The sequence below is a fragment of the Rhizoctonia solani genome, chromosome 13 (assembly GCF_016906535.1).
Source record: "Rhizoctonia solani chromosome 13, complete sequence".
NCBI classification, from domain to species: domain Eukaryota; kingdom Fungi; phylum Basidiomycota; class Agaricomycetes; order Cantharellales; family Ceratobasidiaceae; genus Rhizoctonia; species Rhizoctonia solani.
Window position 1 is genome coordinate 232,029 of NC_057382.1, and position 16,702 is coordinate 248,730.

The 16,702-nt window shown below is 47.5% G+C and overlaps 4 protein-coding genes across 4 annotated transcripts; 1 reads left to right on the forward strand and 3 right to left on the reverse strand.

Annotated features, from left to right (window-relative positions):
* Positions 1-327: 327 nt before the first annotated feature.
* RhiXN_06935 (Transcription initiation factor TFIID subunit A) lies at positions 328-8,206 on the reverse strand (the record flags this gene model as incomplete). The annotated part of the gene is made up of 11 exons (XM_043326751.1): positions 328-533; positions 583-697; positions 754-2,316; positions 2,371-2,430; positions 2,525-2,592; positions 2,640-3,493; positions 3,546-3,571; positions 5,832-6,004; positions 6,059-6,165; positions 6,219-8,058; positions 8,110-8,206. The coding sequence occupies 11 exons, from the start codon at positions 8,204-8,206 to the stop codon at positions 328-330; spliced, it is 5,109 nt and encodes a 1,702-aa protein (XP_043185223.1).
* A 2,227-nt stretch (positions 8,207-10,433) lies between these two features.
* On the reverse strand, positions 10,434-11,130 carry RhiXN_06936 (uncharacterized protein; the record flags this gene model as incomplete). The annotated part of the gene is made up of 3 exons (XM_043326752.1): positions 10,434-10,668; positions 10,762-10,934; positions 10,990-11,130. The coding sequence occupies 3 exons, from the start codon at positions 11,128-11,130 to the stop codon at positions 10,434-10,436; spliced, it is 549 nt and encodes a 182-aa protein (XP_043185224.1).
* A 2,610-nt stretch (positions 11,131-13,740) lies between these two features.
* Positions 13,741-15,105, forward strand: RhiXN_06937 (mitochondrial carrier protein; the record flags this gene model as incomplete). The annotated part of the gene is made up of 7 exons (XM_043326753.1): positions 13,741-13,871; positions 13,923-14,094; positions 14,140-14,192; positions 14,221-14,553; positions 14,603-14,801; positions 14,858-14,978; positions 15,032-15,105. The coding sequence occupies 7 exons, from the start codon at positions 13,741-13,743 to the stop codon at positions 15,103-15,105; spliced, it is 1,083 nt and encodes a 360-aa protein (XP_043185225.1).
* Positions 15,106-15,676: 571 nt separating this feature from the next.
* On the reverse strand, positions 15,677-16,226 carry RhiXN_06938 (SH3 domain-containing protein; the record flags this gene model as incomplete). Its single annotated transcript, XM_043326754.1, has 2 exons — positions 15,677-16,033; positions 16,170-16,226. 2 exons carry the CDS (start codon positions 16,224-16,226, stop codon positions 15,677-15,679), a joined length of 414 nt encoding a protein of 137 aa, XP_043185226.1.
* Between the last annotated feature and the right edge of the window lie 476 nt (positions 16,227-16,702).

Consider the following 16,702-nt stretch of genomic DNA (forward strand, 5'->3'; position numbering starts at 1 on the left):
AGCAGAGGGCTACTTGATAGACTTGTATGATGGGGATCGATGTTGTTGTTTTGCAGGTCTTCTTACCTTGGGGATATTGCGTTATTTACTAGCTGTGAAACTATAAATACTGTAATCGACCGTTCATAGTTGTGTGTATACGTGCGAATATGAATTCGATCAGACCAGTCAATGCAGTTAGGATAAACATATGCGAGAAACAATACAGTGACCATGTGTCAAACAAACAACAAACAGAAAATAATCGGTACGAAAGCGGTCGTCAAAAAATCATTCCAGAAAGTGGTATATACGTGGTGAATCGTCTCTCCCTGGGCCCCATGTCGTCTAATCCTTACCCATCCCACGGGCATTCTGCACAGCCGCAACTCGTGCGGTCCGCAAACTCGCAGCGGCCTCGGGGTTGAGTTTCTTCTTCTTGCTCTTATCCGTGCCACCGACGTTCTTGGGCTTTACTTCGACGGCCGGTCGAGAGAGCGCACCTCGGATCTCATCAGACGCGAAACCTGGGATTCGGATATTGTGGTTACGCTCTGCAAGATTGTTAGACCTGGGCTAAGTGTGGTTTACAGTGGGACGCACCAAGATGCAATTGTATATCTCTCGGTTCGACTTGATCTGATCCTCGATGTTTCGCTATCCGACAAGCAAAATGCATTACGGAATCTATGAATTCGTCCGCCCTGGCAAGCAAATACTGGATGTTGATCCCAGTCAGTAATGTGCTATGTAGACCAGGCAAGAATTACTCACACTCTCCATTTCGTAATCGACCGTCACCCTGGGATCCAGCTCAGCAACCAAGTCTTGTATCGTTCGTTTCCCGGGCTGCCCAACACCCGGTTCACTCATTGATCCAACCTTCTTAGCCGCAACACTCGCACCCGCATCTTCCTTCTCCTCAGCCTCCGCATCGCCAATCCCGAGCCCTAGCGCTTCATCGCCTGCTCCAAATCGCAGCAGCTGGCTGGGAGTGCCCAGAACTGGGCCTCCAGCAAGACCCTGGGAGAGCGTTGGACGTGCGCCCATTCGAAAAGAACCAAAGGTTTTCAGATTTTTGGGAACCGGCCACGTTTGGGGCCCCGGATTCGTAACGTTCAAAGTATGCGGGGAAGAAGGAGCTACCGTCCCAGGTGCACTCTCGCCATTTGTTTGGAAAGTCGAACTGGCTTCGTCGGCCTGTGAGACATTATTAATCTGCGCCATGGAAGGATCGCTGGTCGTTCGAGTCTGGGAGGAGGACGTGGCTGGCGCTTCTGCATTGCCTGATAAGCTCGGACCGGAGGGTGGTGGCTGCAACGTCGAAGGGCCCGCTTGTGGCTGTTGTGGTTGAGAGAGCGTTGGCTGGGGCACCTGGACAGGGGTTTGAGGTTGGATTTGAGGCTGGCCTGATAACGCAGCTGAACTTGGCTGGGTTTGAGGCAGAGTTGGCGGTTGTTGCGACTGCTGAGGAACTTGCACGGGAGCTTGAGGTTGTGGCTGTTGTTGCGGTTGAGTTTGTGGTTGCTGTTGAGGGGGTTGAGATTGAGCCTGCGCTGGAATTTGCGATTGACTCGCTCCTGGCATGCCCACCACCTGCGCCTGCGCCTGTGCTTGAGCAGCCTGTTGTGCACGAATACGCTCCTGCTGTTGCTGCTGAAACCTGGCCATGAGTGCTCGCGCGACGTTAAGTATATAGGCCTCGTCAGCACGACCCTGGCTTCGAGCAATGGTCCTGGCGCGCTCCAAAATGGCGGCTTGCACTTGCTTATTCACCGGCTGTAGCGTCTGTCCGTTTTGCTGAGGAGCTGTGCCATTCGACTGCTGATGGACGCCGTTTACTTGAGCACCGGTCGCCTGCTGGTTGATTCCGTTCGCCTGAATGACGCCATTCGTTTGCGTCCCGTTGGCCTGCGCTCCTTGTTGGAGGCCATTTACTTGGCCACCATTCACATTGTTTGCCTGCTGGGGTTGCTGCGCCAATTCGTTTGGTGGCAAAGTAAGAGTACCAGGCGGAGCTTTGCGCTTGATTCCGATTACTTGATTTGGGGGTGCAGGAGAGCCTTGGGTTTGAGCCTGGATGTGGGGCTGGTTCTGGATGTGGGGCTGTTGTAGATGCGATGGCTGGTTCAAATGGGAATGATTCTGACCCGCCTGGAGCTGCTGCGACTGAAGATGTAGTTGTTGGGGGGTCGGGAGATGATTCATTGGCTGGGGCGGGTTTTGTTGTACTTGAGCATGCGGTTGCATATGGCCATGAAGATTCTGGTTCAACGTCACATTCTGCCCCAGGTGAGGACTTTGGGAATTCACGTTCTGAAGATGCGATGGTTGGGCCTGGAGGTGCGGGTTGACACTCTAAACTAGGAATACGAATCATTTATTGCTTACCGGTTGTGGTGGGGTTGCGTTCATCATAGCAGGGCTATTCGGGAAAGAGCTGCCGGTGGCCTACAATCGCAACAAGGGCTCTGGTCAGACATTACATGGTTTACACGGGTCCCGTTTGAAGAACACTCAATCCGGGACGAAACCAAGTACTCACCTGAACCTGAGGTGACCCCTGCACCTGACGCTGTAGCTGATTCGGAATTGGTTTTCCGTTACTCTTTGCTACCATTCCGATGAGAGTCTTGAGCTACATAAAAAGATTAATTGACGAAGTTCCAGTTTCGATGTCCAACTTGCCTGTGCCAATTGCTGTGCATTAAGGTGACCGGACTTGGCAAGGGCGAGAATTTGCGGTAGATGTGGAGCAACCGCCGCAGTGACAGCAAGAGATTGTGTTGGTCCAGCATGTTCGGTCAGCTGCAAGAGACCTGCGAGCTTCGCCTGCGATACGGCGAGTTGTTCCGGTGTTACCTCTGAGGAGGCGGGGGTTAGCGCGAAGTTAGTGCTAGGGCCGGCGCCATTATTGAGCATCGCCTGGTTTTGCTGTCGTTGCTGGCCTTGTGGTTGGGCCTGGTTCTGCGCCTGCAATTGGGCTTGACTTTGCGCTTGTGCTTGAGCCTGTGCTTGTGCTTGAGCCTGTGCATGTGCTTGAGCCTGTGCTTGAGCCTGAGCCTGCGCCTGAGCCTGCGCCTGCGCCTGAGCCTGAGCCTGGGCTTGAGCTTGGGCTTGTTGAGCTTGCTGGGCTTGTTGAGCCTGTTGAACCTGCTGGGCTTGTTGTGCTTGCTGAGCTTGCGCTTGAGCTTGCGCTTGGGCCTGTGCCTGAGCTTGAGCATGTGCGCGGGCTTGAGCTTGTCGGACCTGGATTTGCTGCAATTGTAACCTCGCCGCCTGTGCTTGCGCATTCTGCGCACCCATGCCCATCATGGCCATATTCGCATAAGCCTGTTGCGGCGGCTGTGGAGCATGAAAGCCCATCTGCGCATTGTACGCTCCGGGAAATCCGAGTGCATTGTGCATCCCAGGGTTTATATGTGTATTCGCGCCATTAGGAAATAGGTTTCCTCCGAGGTGCGGATGTTGTACATGATGTTGTTGGCCAGGCTGATTAGACATGAGTGGATTTCTTCGAAGATTAGGTCAGAGAGTACAAAAAGTCATTCATCGAGATCACTCACCGAGAATCCGCGCGTGAAAGGAGGCGCTATAGTATGTGTGGCCGTGCTCGATCAGAGTAGTATTCTGTGAGAAAAAATAGATATTTTCAATAATCGGGATACATATTCCTCGTCCGCACACTTGCCAGCAGCGTTGGCCGAGTGATGAAAATATGAATCGAGGCGTACGAATAGGCAAGTCCAGCTGTTGGTCGACGTCGGTCGAAGACCCAAGAATCACATCACATCACGTGGCAACGAGTTATCTTATCTGCCGGCGCCTAACACTGATTTACGCGCCCAAAAACAGCCAGTCGTTCAACTATTAAGAGAGAGTTTGGGCTCAGTGCTGAGGTTTAAGTTATCTTCCACAATCACTCATGTAGCTTCAGATACTACCTTCATAGCGGATGCCCATAAATAAACTAGGATGTAGCGCGCCTGGCGCTCATTTTTTTCAAATCAAATCCAATAAATGCTCAATGTTTTGATCTTCAACCATGTATACACTTATGGGTCGTATGAGATATACCCTCGTTTAGATGAGATTAACCCAACGAATTAATTGATTGACAATCTGTTATACCGCTAGTCCTTGGGCTTGACCCGGCATTCTCAACGAAATCGTCTATTTCTCCAAAGGACCACTTAACTCCAGAGCGCTCTGGAGCGTTCCGGAGATCTTCAGAGGTATCTGGAGCAAACTTCTCTAGACATCTACAGGGTTCTCTGGAGTGTCCCATAGATAAGTCCCCTGATCGAAGAACCCTGGAGAACTCTGGAGGAAGTGGGAGTTTACTTGAGAAACTCGGTCAACCGGCAAGTATATTGGACGACCTGCATACACTACGCTATAAAGTAGATGTACACATCCTTGTTAGAGTACTAATTATCTAACAATAATAACATTTCTTCAGAAATATAGATAGCATTGAATTCTTATAAGCCACCAAGCCACCCATGAACCTCTTCATTAGTTGAATGCCTGCCCCGGTCGGTCTGGTGATAGATTCCAGTCCATATGAGTAGTTGAATACTGGAACTTTTACAGCAAGACAAATACTCACGTCTGATACAACAATGCCTCTCACCAATGGCTCTCTCGGATTAACTCCATTGATGACCACACGAGTCCCAATACCAATATGCTGCCCTCGGAGCCGGTCCGCCAGTCGGTCTATGGCATTAGTCTCGCTCCTCTCCTCACCAATCGCTCTGGAATAAGCACGCATGCGATAGTGATGAATGACACTTCGACCCAACTCTCTCATTTGATCGAGTTCATCCATACTCAATACTAATTCATTTCTCAGATACATGCGGAATATCTGGGAGACGATCGGACGAAGTACGAATGCGTAGCGAGGTACGTCCTGTGGTCGAAGCTCCCGCCAAATCCGAAGGAAAGATACCACCAGTGCACGAAGCTGGTGTGCATCTTGACGAGGTTGCTCTCGAACTTGGTTATTGGAAAAGCGAAAGGCGGTGGTGGATAAAAGACCGTAGTCCGGACCTGGGTCAGTTTGTTGGCTATAGGCAGTCGTATCTCTTGATAATGGCCGTTCTAGAAGAAAGGGGTGAGGGCATAAAAGATCTTTTGTCGTCCATTTCTGCGTGATAGTCGCGCGACCATCTGAAGATGCTACCCGTCCGCTCTGAAGGGCTGCAATTAGCATTACTACCACTGAAACTGATCTCTACCAACCCACCATGAATATTTATCCGGATGAACGTGGAGGAAGAATGCAAGGCCAGCTGATCCACCATACCCCTGAGTCAATGCTCTCGGACCGACGCTGAGTCACGTATATATAGGGGAAGAACAAATCACGTGTTTTCCGAACCGTTCGGTACCGAAGATACTGCTAACAAACATATCCCGCAACAGGCGAGCCTGCACAAACAAACAAAAATGACCGTGTATCAAGCCAAATACATTCTTATGCACGGAATCAATGGTGTTTCTGTCTATCTAAATTTGGAATATAACTATAGTCGGTGGCAAACATGACCTGCCAGGTATGTCATTTAGATGTCTTTAGATTGACGTGGACAAAAATATCATGCCCGCCATGGTGATTCTTGTCATTCAGTGTCACCGAGTCCGCGCACGTTCGGTCATATATCGGCATCCATCATTTTACAACTATCGACCTATATATGCACTTCGCGAGACAAACATGCGAATTCATCCATGAAATTTATTATTACATATCGGTAAATCTTCACATTATTCGATAAACATACAAACTATTTTCAGAGACGGGGTTCAGTCATCCCACTTTCAACGGCGACTGGCGACCCTACCAACATATTCCCAGAACTCTGTTTCTTGCGCCTCCAACGAATTGCCAGTATCAATGCGGTAAGTAGGAGCGCCACCCCAACCACTCCACCAATTACACCCCCAGCAATCGCACCCTTGTTTACATGGTTACTTTCTACTTCAACAGGTGTAGGTGTGGGCGTAGTCAAAGCAACTAAAAGTGTAGACTTAATTAATCAACCTGGACAAGAATTTGGTGAAGACGTACTCGAGTTGGCGTTCGGAGTTAATGTGGCCCCTTGATTTCTGAGGCTCAATTGCGAATTTGTCGGGTCCACTATCACCGTAGTCGGATTTAATACGGTATATAATTGACTGAAAACCAAGAGTCAGACCTCAACGTACTTCGAGTGAGAACAACAACTTACGTGACAGTTTCGCCTTCCTCAGTAACGGTGGACTTCCTAAGCTTCGTAGTCTCCGATATCACAACGACAGTGGTTGGGGTCGGGGTAAGGGTAAACACATCCGTCACGGTGGCCGTAGTGACGGAAATATACGAAACCGTGGTCGGAACGGGGACATACCAGGCCGTCTGTGTCACTGTTTCAATAGCCCTTGAAGTAGTTGTAGGTACATTTGGCACCGGAGCCAGGAGACTGCGGGTCAGCACTAAAGTTGTCGCTGGAGAACTCGATAAGCTGACTGCGGTAAAGATGGTGGTTGTGGGCAGTGGTGGAACAATCACGGTCCTGGTCACGGTTATATGCGAACTTAGATTTGAGATTGACAGCGTGCTCGAAGCTTTTGTCGGGTACATGATTGGAGAAGCATTGGTCGCCAAGGTCGGTTGGATGGGGGACAATGTCCCCATCTTAATCGTGGTTATGGTCGCATATTGTGTACTCAATGATACGAATACCGTTGATGTCGATGTTATTGTAGGTGTAGGTCTTACAATGATAGTATGAGTGATGGTAGTATGGGTCAGAGTTAAAATTGAGGTTGATTCCGACGTTGCAGGCGAAGGAAAGGCTACTAGAGAACGAGTCAATGGTAGGAGTGATGAAAAAGTGGAGCTGGCTGTCGATGTCAAAGATACGGATCCTATCAATACTGTAGTGGTAGTAGTATCAGTTATTGTGTATTGAGGACCGGTGATCGCAGCCAATGAGGGGACAGTGACGCTTAATGGGACTACAACAGTAACTGTGCGCGTTGGGATGGGTCGGGTAGAAGTTGGCGATGGGGCCCCAGTTGCGTTAGGAGGCGAAACAATAAGTGAGCGAGTGAGCGTAAGTGGAGTAAGAGTCGTAGCAGTCGGTGACGCATGGGTAACTGTCCCCGTCTTTGTGGTCGTGAAAGTGCCATATAAGGTTATCACTGTAATGTTTTGTGTAGGAATAAAGGACGTTGACAGGCTAGTAGGTGAAGCGTTGACGATTACTGTCTGCGTGACTGTAGGCCCCGAAGAATCGGTAAGCAGGCTGACATTCGTTTTTGGCGGAGATACAACAAGTGAACGAGTTAACGGCAAGGGTGTAGATGAGCTAGACAAAACATGCGTTGTAGTAGGTATGGTGAGGATAATCGTCTTCGTCACGGTTGAGCGGGTAGAATTCATAAACACAGTGCTAGTCGTGTTCCCGGATGAAGATGCGATCAAAGAACGAGTAACAGGTAGAGTAGTGGCACTGGGGGTGAACAATGTATGCGTGGCGGATAATATCCTGACTGAAGTGATAGTACCATATAAAGTAACTATAGTCACGTTTGGTGAAGGAATGGCTGAAACTGATAAGCTTCTAGTTGCATCACTAGATACAGCAGTGACGATAGTTGTTCGTGTGACAATGGGCCGACTAGAGTTTGCTGACACCGCAGTAATTGTATCTGGAGTAGAGACAACCAGAGAACGAGTAAGCGGTATATTGGAGGTGTTTTCGTGAGTTGTGTACAAGGCTCCCGTTAATATGGCAGTTGTAGTCGGGTAGAGAGTACTTAAAGTCATGAAAGGCGTTGGAGTTGTAAGATTAGTAGTGCCCGAAGGAGGGACAGCGACTATGACCGTTTGCGTAACGGTCGGCCTTATGAAATCTGACAAAGTGGAGGCAGTTTTATTCACAGAGGGGAGTGACGCTGAAGTCGTCGAAGTAGCCGAAGAAATAGGACATGTGACATAGACCACAGGACGCGTGATAATTGTTGTAAAAGTTTCGACAACTGACGCAGTACTGGTTGCCGTAGAGTCTGAGGAATGTATAGTACCTAAAAATGCATTGATATAATTCTTTTAGGAAAAGAATACCATGCGCTCACCCGAAATTGAAGTTGGCGCGGGAAGGGCTCTCGTGAGAGTATAAGTTCTGACTGCATCAGTATCTGTATAGATGGGAACACATGGTTGTCGCTCCATGATAAGCTCTCGACTAGGAGGTAAAGACAGTAGTAGCTTCAGGAGTATCTTCCGCTTTAAGTATGAGAAATGGGGATTTGACACTGGTGTGAATTTTTTTGGATGCAGGAACCTCTGTGCGGGGAGTGCGAGGCAATCTCCCGACGTCAACCTAGTACTATGGCAAATCTATGTTTCGGCTGGAATATCCTCAAGCATTGATTAAGGATTACTTGGCAAAGTGCCTGGCTGTGGTCGAAAACGGTCAAAGAGATAATAGCTCAAGAGGTTTTTGGGCTCAATTGCAGCCATGAAACGAATTGAAAGTTCGCCTTAGATGGTACAAAGGTACGGCCTACGGCTCCCTTCAATACCTTGTGCGAGAAAGCAAATAATTAACTAAAGTTAGCCCTGTTTTGGGTGTGCCAACGGTGACGCCGAATAAGATTTTTAACCGGCGTAGGCCAGGTTTCAGAAGCTATATTCGCAAGTAGATTTGTGGCCCGAGACCGCCGTTTCCCGGCAATCAACATCCATTCTTCTCCCCTTCAATCCTCACGAGATGAGCTGTGGTCGGGAATCAAGATAGTGAAATGAAATGAAGCTTACGCTTAGACAAGATTCACTTATAAACCTTGAAGCCCTGTACACCTGCACGTGATTCAATGGGCACATTTAGCGCGGCAAGCCCAATTTTCTATGTGGTTGGCAAAATTTAAACTTGAGCTTATGAGAAGATCTGGAGAAGATGGGACAGGTCATTGCTGAAACCTCCCAAAACCTTGTCAACATGCAATAGGCATTTGTAAGAGTTGAGCAATATGGTATCAGTCTAAATGTTTTCTGTCCAGAATATGAAGACTGGCTCAAGTCATACCAACACAGTTTGGGCCACCTCCCAGCATGAGAGTCAATCCTCAGTTTGTTTCATGGGTATGATCAAATAGCTCATAACAGGATTAGGAAATTAGGAGAAACGTTTCACTTTCAAATACCTATCAACCCAACATCAAGCTCTGATTTGGAACCGTGCGCATACAGTCAATGCCCCAACCCCCTATCCAATGTTCAGAGTAAGACTTGTTTGCGCAAATTTTTGCGTAACCAAGTATTGTAGTGAGTGCTGTCACACTTTATGAGCCACATTATTGCTGTAGGACAACAATCTAACGCTTGTTTCTGCTTGCAGGGACTGGGCACATCACAGACTTGCACCCCATAAAACTATTTGTAGGAGCCCGCACTTAGCTCTTCATAATTGATTGAGCTGCTTAGCTAAGCTGAAAGATTGATGAGTAAGAGTTGGCGATATATCTACAACCAAACTCTACTATGCCCAAATCAAGACGCTGAGAAGAGCCCCGCTGTCTACCTAATGGACTACCATACCGGCTTTAAGGAAACGCGCGCAACAGTATTCTTTTCCCATAGTTGCTCTGTCCCTTTTTGTTATATTTCTTTGAGCAAATTCGATCATGGGACAGCAAGAAACTATAGGAGAAAGAAGTCAGGAGTCCGAATGATGAGCTGAAAAATATTAAACTTGTAGTAGTATAAAACCAGGTTGAATTCGAGTACTTTGTAGTAAGTTATATTTATTGTAATTCAGACTATCGCCGAACCTTTGGGCGCAGTCGTTGTAACCCGGTGTAGAATGACTGACATCATCATACATCTGAGAGTAACCATCTAGTTAGTGAGAATTAGTACTATAATTTGCACCTGTTACGTTGAAATAATATGTGATTGCATCTACATAATTCAAGAAAATGTACAAACGAAGCTAAGGGGCGCTAGACCAAGAAGTGAAGATATCGGGTGTGCTTCGATACCAGCGACGATAGAGCCAAGCCCCTAACCCATCTGGGAAAGTGATCCAGATCTCTTGTCCTATCCATTGCCACAAATTTCGTACAGTAAGTCTCAACCAGAAATACAGGGAGTGGTTCCAAGTGTTGACTTTGTGCCATCCGGAATAGGGTTCAGTGTACTATGCCTCATCCTCCGAATAAAATCATGTGCTCGTGACTCTACAATGAGGCTAAACTTGCCCTTATCGCCCCATTGGCCAAGAAAGGCCCTCGTACATACAAGAGTACACCTGTAAATCACTACGATCATAACGCAAGTATCCAAAGATTGAGATGCGAATCTCACCCTATGTATAAATATATAAATATATATATGTAGATCAATATTACACACCAAAGCTACGCTAATAATAGAAAAGACGCCCAACAAAATACAATCATTCTGTGACAGGAACCTCAAAGAAGCCTTCTGCCAGAGTTCCAACCTCCCCGCCCAGCTTCTTCGTCGCCTCCTTGATCTCATCTACGACCTCTTTACTAATACTTGTGGGATCTCTCGCGTATATGTCCAACCCAGCAGGAGTGAATAACGTTTTTGAGAAGTAGGTTACCGCCCAACCTTGGTCGGGGTCGTATCCAAGGACCTGCCATTTGGACGTAGCAATCATTAGCCTAGTAGATGGATATAAGAATGGGAGCTATCGTATAAGATACAGAGCATACCAGCCTTTGCCCCTCCAGTGGTATGATACCGCGCTTACATACCCCTCAGGTGCGTCATGAGGAGTCGCAACCAGCGTGTCCACGCCGACAACTCGACTTTTTGGACTACCTGGAGAGCTACGTGATCGATATTCAACAACGTCATCAAACTTGATGGTGGTTGACGATGGGGAGACGAGTAACGGAGAATATGTGATCGTTACATCTGATCGGCTCTGTACTACTGAATCAATATTACTTGCAGCCCGGGGCAGTAGGGAGAGGACCAACCTTCCACAGAGGTAACGTAGAAGAGACAACATGCCATTTCCCCATAAATTTATCAATGTCAAATCGTTCTCGAGATAGTGAAGGGTGGAAGGAATCCGGATGATGAACGGTAATTGATGGCTGAGATGAGGGCTCGGACATAACGAGATAGCGATAGCTAGTACTAGATTACTGCAGTGATGACTGTGGAATGAGACGAAGTTGTGGGACGGTGGTCGTCGTCCGTGAAGCCAACATGTAGGCCTGACGACATGACACCCCGCGCTTCGGTCCCGTCGATCAAAACAAGCTAAGCGCCAGACTCCCAAGAATTTGAATGCTCAATCAAATACCAAAATCGTGGAAGTTCGCAAGGGCTTCGCTTTTCCCTACGTTCTCAGAGCTTCACAGACCCTCGATGAGCCGCGTTTCATGCTATCCTACAAGCTTAGTGTGGTAGCTATTAGCCCAAACCCAGCAAGGCGCGTGATGACTAATCAGTCCGTAGATTTCGCGAGCCTCTAAGAGCGTCCAGAGTACCAGAGGTACCTCCGAGTAACTCGCGAACTCTACATGTAGCCATTGCAATTTTGTTAATATATCGAACTGATATAGCACAAAAGCTTGATTTGGTTAACCACTTTTCAGATACTCGATGAATCTTTGTTGTTCCTCTTGATTTATGCCTGTACGTTTTCACGAAAGGGTATATAAAGACCCTGTAAAAGCTAATTCACGCATAAAGCAGTAAAAAGACGTAGAATCAAAGTTTAAGAAAAGTTCATACATACTAGTCCCAGGCCCGGTGGTTGATTCTCCTGCTGATTATCTCATGCATTACACAGTACTCTGTACACTATATACCCTCTGTTCTACCACAGCCACCGACCCCCACCCATGACTTCTCTCTTGGGTCCCGCTCTATCCTCTGTTCCTGGGTGGTCAAACTAATATATATAATCGTACTGCTAGATCCTGATCAACCTAATCATCCAAGTAGCTTCGCAAGGAGTACAGCGAGACAAGATCTGTCATTTCATCGAAGCTGCAAAATGAAACAAGGATACCTATGTATCAGAATACAGCACAGAAGTCGAGTGGGAGTGATATTTATATGTGAATAAGCTCATAATACTTTGCTCACATCTCCATCGTTTATTGTCTGAATACAACATATGCACACTTGTTATATAGCTGAGATGCTATGCTACTGATATGCTATCTTATTGATATTTTATGTCTATTTATTCCCAAGTTACACTCGCTACAACGAAAATCGTGTTTTCTGTAACAGGTTTTAAGGCGAACCGCATAACAGCATTCTATCTGAATTACGTACTGCGAGCTTAGACGGGACCTCCTGCTGGGTAGAGGAATTGACTGGTAGGTTATTAATACTACCCTGGTTGATGTGCCGTCACCTGAACGGTTTTTACCTCTCTCTTATTTAGATATTTAAAAAAAATCATATAAACGACCCAAGTCGGCCAAGAGACAATCCATTACTCTTATTATTGGAGGACGAAATGGCTGAAAACGTTGATCCCAGAAACCTAATCGAACAAGGCCGACTCACTGGAAAATAAGTGCCGATTAAACCCACAACAATTCATCTTAAGCGCGTTCTAGGGTTCACCTCCGAAGAAAACACCTCGAATGGCCCAGTAGAAACTCATGAGGAATGTGTGAGCTCGTGCCTGTAAAACATGACACTTGTACTCTACAAAGCGCTGGCATAAGTTTTAGAAGTTCCCCCCCGAAAATTCGTCTCCAAGCTTCAGTTAGATTCTCGTTTGCATATCCCACCCATCGTCCTTACAAGATCTCTTTATTGAAACGTACTTCGGAAAAATGAACTTAATTGGTAAAATTAACACTGGTCCAACCACCCAAGCTGTTACCGTCACAGACGTTAGTGATTCAATGTACGGCCGTATAACGAACACACAGTGAGTTCTGTATTGACAGAACAACTCACGATCAATGCGAACACATGAAAAGGCCCATTTTCAAAGCACATTAGAACGGACCGACTAAATGAAATCTAGACCTCTGAAAGATTTTCTGAAATACAATCTCAGTTGAGCCTCGTTACCCGTCGTGCGACCCATATATGCGCATACATGTACACAACGCGTGCTTATAGCTTGAGGCGACATGGGCATACCAATACCCTCGTACCACCCCATTGCCCAGCCCCAGTGATTAGCGCAGACCGCAATTGTCACATTATACTCCCGAGCCTCATGGCGTGCGCGGGCCGATTTAACGCGGGTGGGAGCCAGGATAACGTCACTTTGTCAATTAACCCTATCGTAGCTCGACCCTGTGATATCACCAAATTGTCCGATGAGGCAAAAGAAGGGCGCCGAAGAACGTAAGTGGCCGCCCCTCGAACATGTTCAAAAATCATAAATTCCGAGGTATGGTCGGGAGAGAGCAAAGCAACCAAGCCACGTATTGCTCTTCAATACCAAACGGCCTATAAACGAGCTCGTGAGGGCGTCAAGCAGGCGCTCAGCAACCGGTGAAACGCGTGAACTCGGCTGGTCAGCACCGCCCTGATCCGAAGAAGCACAGCCACGAGTTGGATTTCGGATCTGGATAAGTTATCCCTTTCAATCCAGTCCAGCCTAGTCACGTCTCGTCTTTTTTTCTCCTGGTGCCTCGACCTCGTGTCATTCGTCTGTCAATCAACACCCCTACTGTAGTGGCGCGGAAATAACTTTGGTTGGGGGCGAATAAGTGAGGAACTTGAGGATAACCACCACCATGTCCTCGGAAAAACGTGGCCGTATACCGTTCTTGTCGCCTCAGACTGCGTCCTACTTTGTGGCAGGCGGCATAGCGGGTGCTGCTTCCCGAACTGTTGTCTCGCCTTTAGAGAGGTTGAAGATTATATTGTAAGTTGTAGTTTAACCAATTATTTCTTGCTTTTAATGTTTGTATCATAGGCAAGTCCAGCCCACAGGCCCAAATAGCGCATACGTGGGTGTATGGCCGTCTCTGGCGAAGATGTGGCGCGAGGAGGGATGGAGAGGGATGATGGCTGGTAACGGCATAAACTGTTTGCGCATCGTCCCCTATTCTGCCGTACAGTTTACGACGTATGAGAAGCTCAAGAAGGTAAATTCATGGCCCAACCCTCCCTTGCCCGCTTGCTAAACATAGATCATTCCGACAATTACCCCGCCAATTCTACCAACAGCTATTTACCTCGGACGGTACGCAACCACTCGATACCCCAACCAGACTGCTAGCAGGTGCTTTGGCCGGGATAACATCAGTCACGACTACCTATCCGCTCGACCTCGTACGATCCCGTCTGTCTATTGCATCCGCTTCTATTCGCATTCCAACTCCCGCCGCTGCCCCTACCCCACCTCCTGCTCCTGCTCCCGCACCAATGCCAACTGCAAGTGCACAAGTGATTGGTGCACAAGGACGTCGAACGATGTCTACCCTATTACAACATCCGTCCCCCGTACCTGGACATCCTCCTGCTCGGAGACAACCTGTGCCTTCCATGTGGGGGATGACACTCAAAGTCATGCGAGAAGAGGGCGGCATTCGTGGGCTTTATCGGTGCGTTCAACTTTGCACCCCGTCGAATAATACTAATTCCATACTTTAGTGGTTTGATCCCAACGGCCGTTGGAGTCGCCCCATACGTTGGTATCAACTTTGCAGCCTACGAACGTCTACGTCAAATTATGACCCCCGATCCAACGGTAGACTATTCGGCTCCGAGAAAATTGATGTGCGGTGCTCTGGCTGGATCCATCTCTCAGACTCTCACGTATCCATTTGATGTTTTGAGGAGGAAGATGCAGGTTTGTTGGCGTGTCTATCCCCGAGCGGTCAGATACTCAGCAAATTTCGTATTTAGGTCGTGGGCATGCAATCCGGCGTGTTGGGGTACAAATACAATGGTGCGATCGATGCTCTTCAGACGATTGTCAGAGTGGAGGGTATGCAGGGATTGTACAGGGGACTGTGGCCTAATCTACGTACGTTTTCCGACTAGGGTACTCGACTCCTTTCATCTAACCTATTCCTGTAGTCAAAGTCGCACCAAGCATAGCCACTTCCTTCTTCACCTACGAAACTGTCAAAGACTTCCTCAACAAATCATAGCTTCACTTAAAATATCTCTAGACTGTGATTACACAGCTAGAATTGCTGCGCGTCTTATGTCATATGAATATGGCTATGCTTACGATTTCCATGCTTTGTTATACTTAGAGACATTTTTGTTTATTAGGACCCAGACTAGTAATATTACCATAAGTTTCTGTTACCCTAATTCAGTATTGGTTGATCTGGTCCAGGCTGCCGTGTGATCAATTACAAACCAATGCCCTATGATTGGTTTGTGCGAGTCATACTGGCAAGATTTTTCTCGGTGACATGATAGCAGTGGATTGACTTGAAGTATTGTTTACACCAGTATCATTTGGATGAGTCGCTTATGCTTTGTAGACCAGTGATCGACAGAATCGGAACCAAAGCACGTCTCATTGAAGAAGGGTGATCACTAACCTAAAAGAGAATACATGTGATAAGATATCAATCTTTACTAGGCGAATCGGGTAACCATAAGTACAGAGCGTCTTCCTTCGAATAACGTCATAGGTCATATCTATACCTTGAACCACCAGCTCAGGTACAAACCAATAATCGGATACTAAGTACAAACTACCCACAGCTATTCGCCATCAGAGTCCGTTTCTCCTTCGCTATCAGAGTCTCCTTGTCCTCTGAATCGAAGCGGAACCAGTATTACTTCCCGATAATCAACTATGACCACATGGTTACTCGGAAACCATCCCCTTTCGCCCCGTATAAGTCCATCCCACCATCCACTCGGTAAGGTATTAAGAACTTCTATCAAATCGCCCCGCACGAACGCTATTCCGTTATCGTCATGGGGCGTGTAGTCGTAGATTGCTTGGACCCAGAATAACGTCGGGACATCTGTTAGTAATTCCTCCATGATGTGGGTGGTATATGGGTCGCGGGTCAGTTGCGAACTTGTGGTGAGCTGCGGGTAGGCGTCCGACTGCTATATAAGCAGGGAAATATTGCTGTTTTGAATTTTTGGCTCAGGGGGATTGTCATTTAAACCGACTCATCGAGAAGCCTTTTACGAAACTACGCATGGTCTCTTGCCTCGTCCGATTGCAAGGGCGGAGGCTGACGAGCATGGCATCGTACGCGTGCTGATGCAAAACATCGGGCTGAAGCTCATTGGCCATGGGTTGTGGCTTGCGGGGTTCCTCGTGAGTGACACGTGCTGTAACTGGGGATGATTTAGGCTGCATACTCCGATTCAGAACCCCGACACGATTGGGATCATGTCTTCTTATGATTAGATTTGCATTCCCGGAAAATTAGAGGGCGAGACTAGGATACAACAACTTGTTGAAACGCTGCGCAAGAAAATTACTCAGTAATCGTGGTACGGCAGTATGGTGGAACAGTACAGGTAAGTCGTCATATAATTTTTTCCCCATGAGTCGCCGCGCATACACATAGATATTAGTTTCTGACAAATTTGTTGGGCGGCTCTTGCCACTCTGCCCACCGTAGGTATAAAGCGAATACGCACGTGTGGTACCGGTATTACCCTGATTCACGCGGTGCATGATTTACTTGGCGTTCACTATCGTATCAATTTCATCAGAAGGGTGGTATATTAAAGCATTGATGGAATGGGTCATCCAGTCCCGGG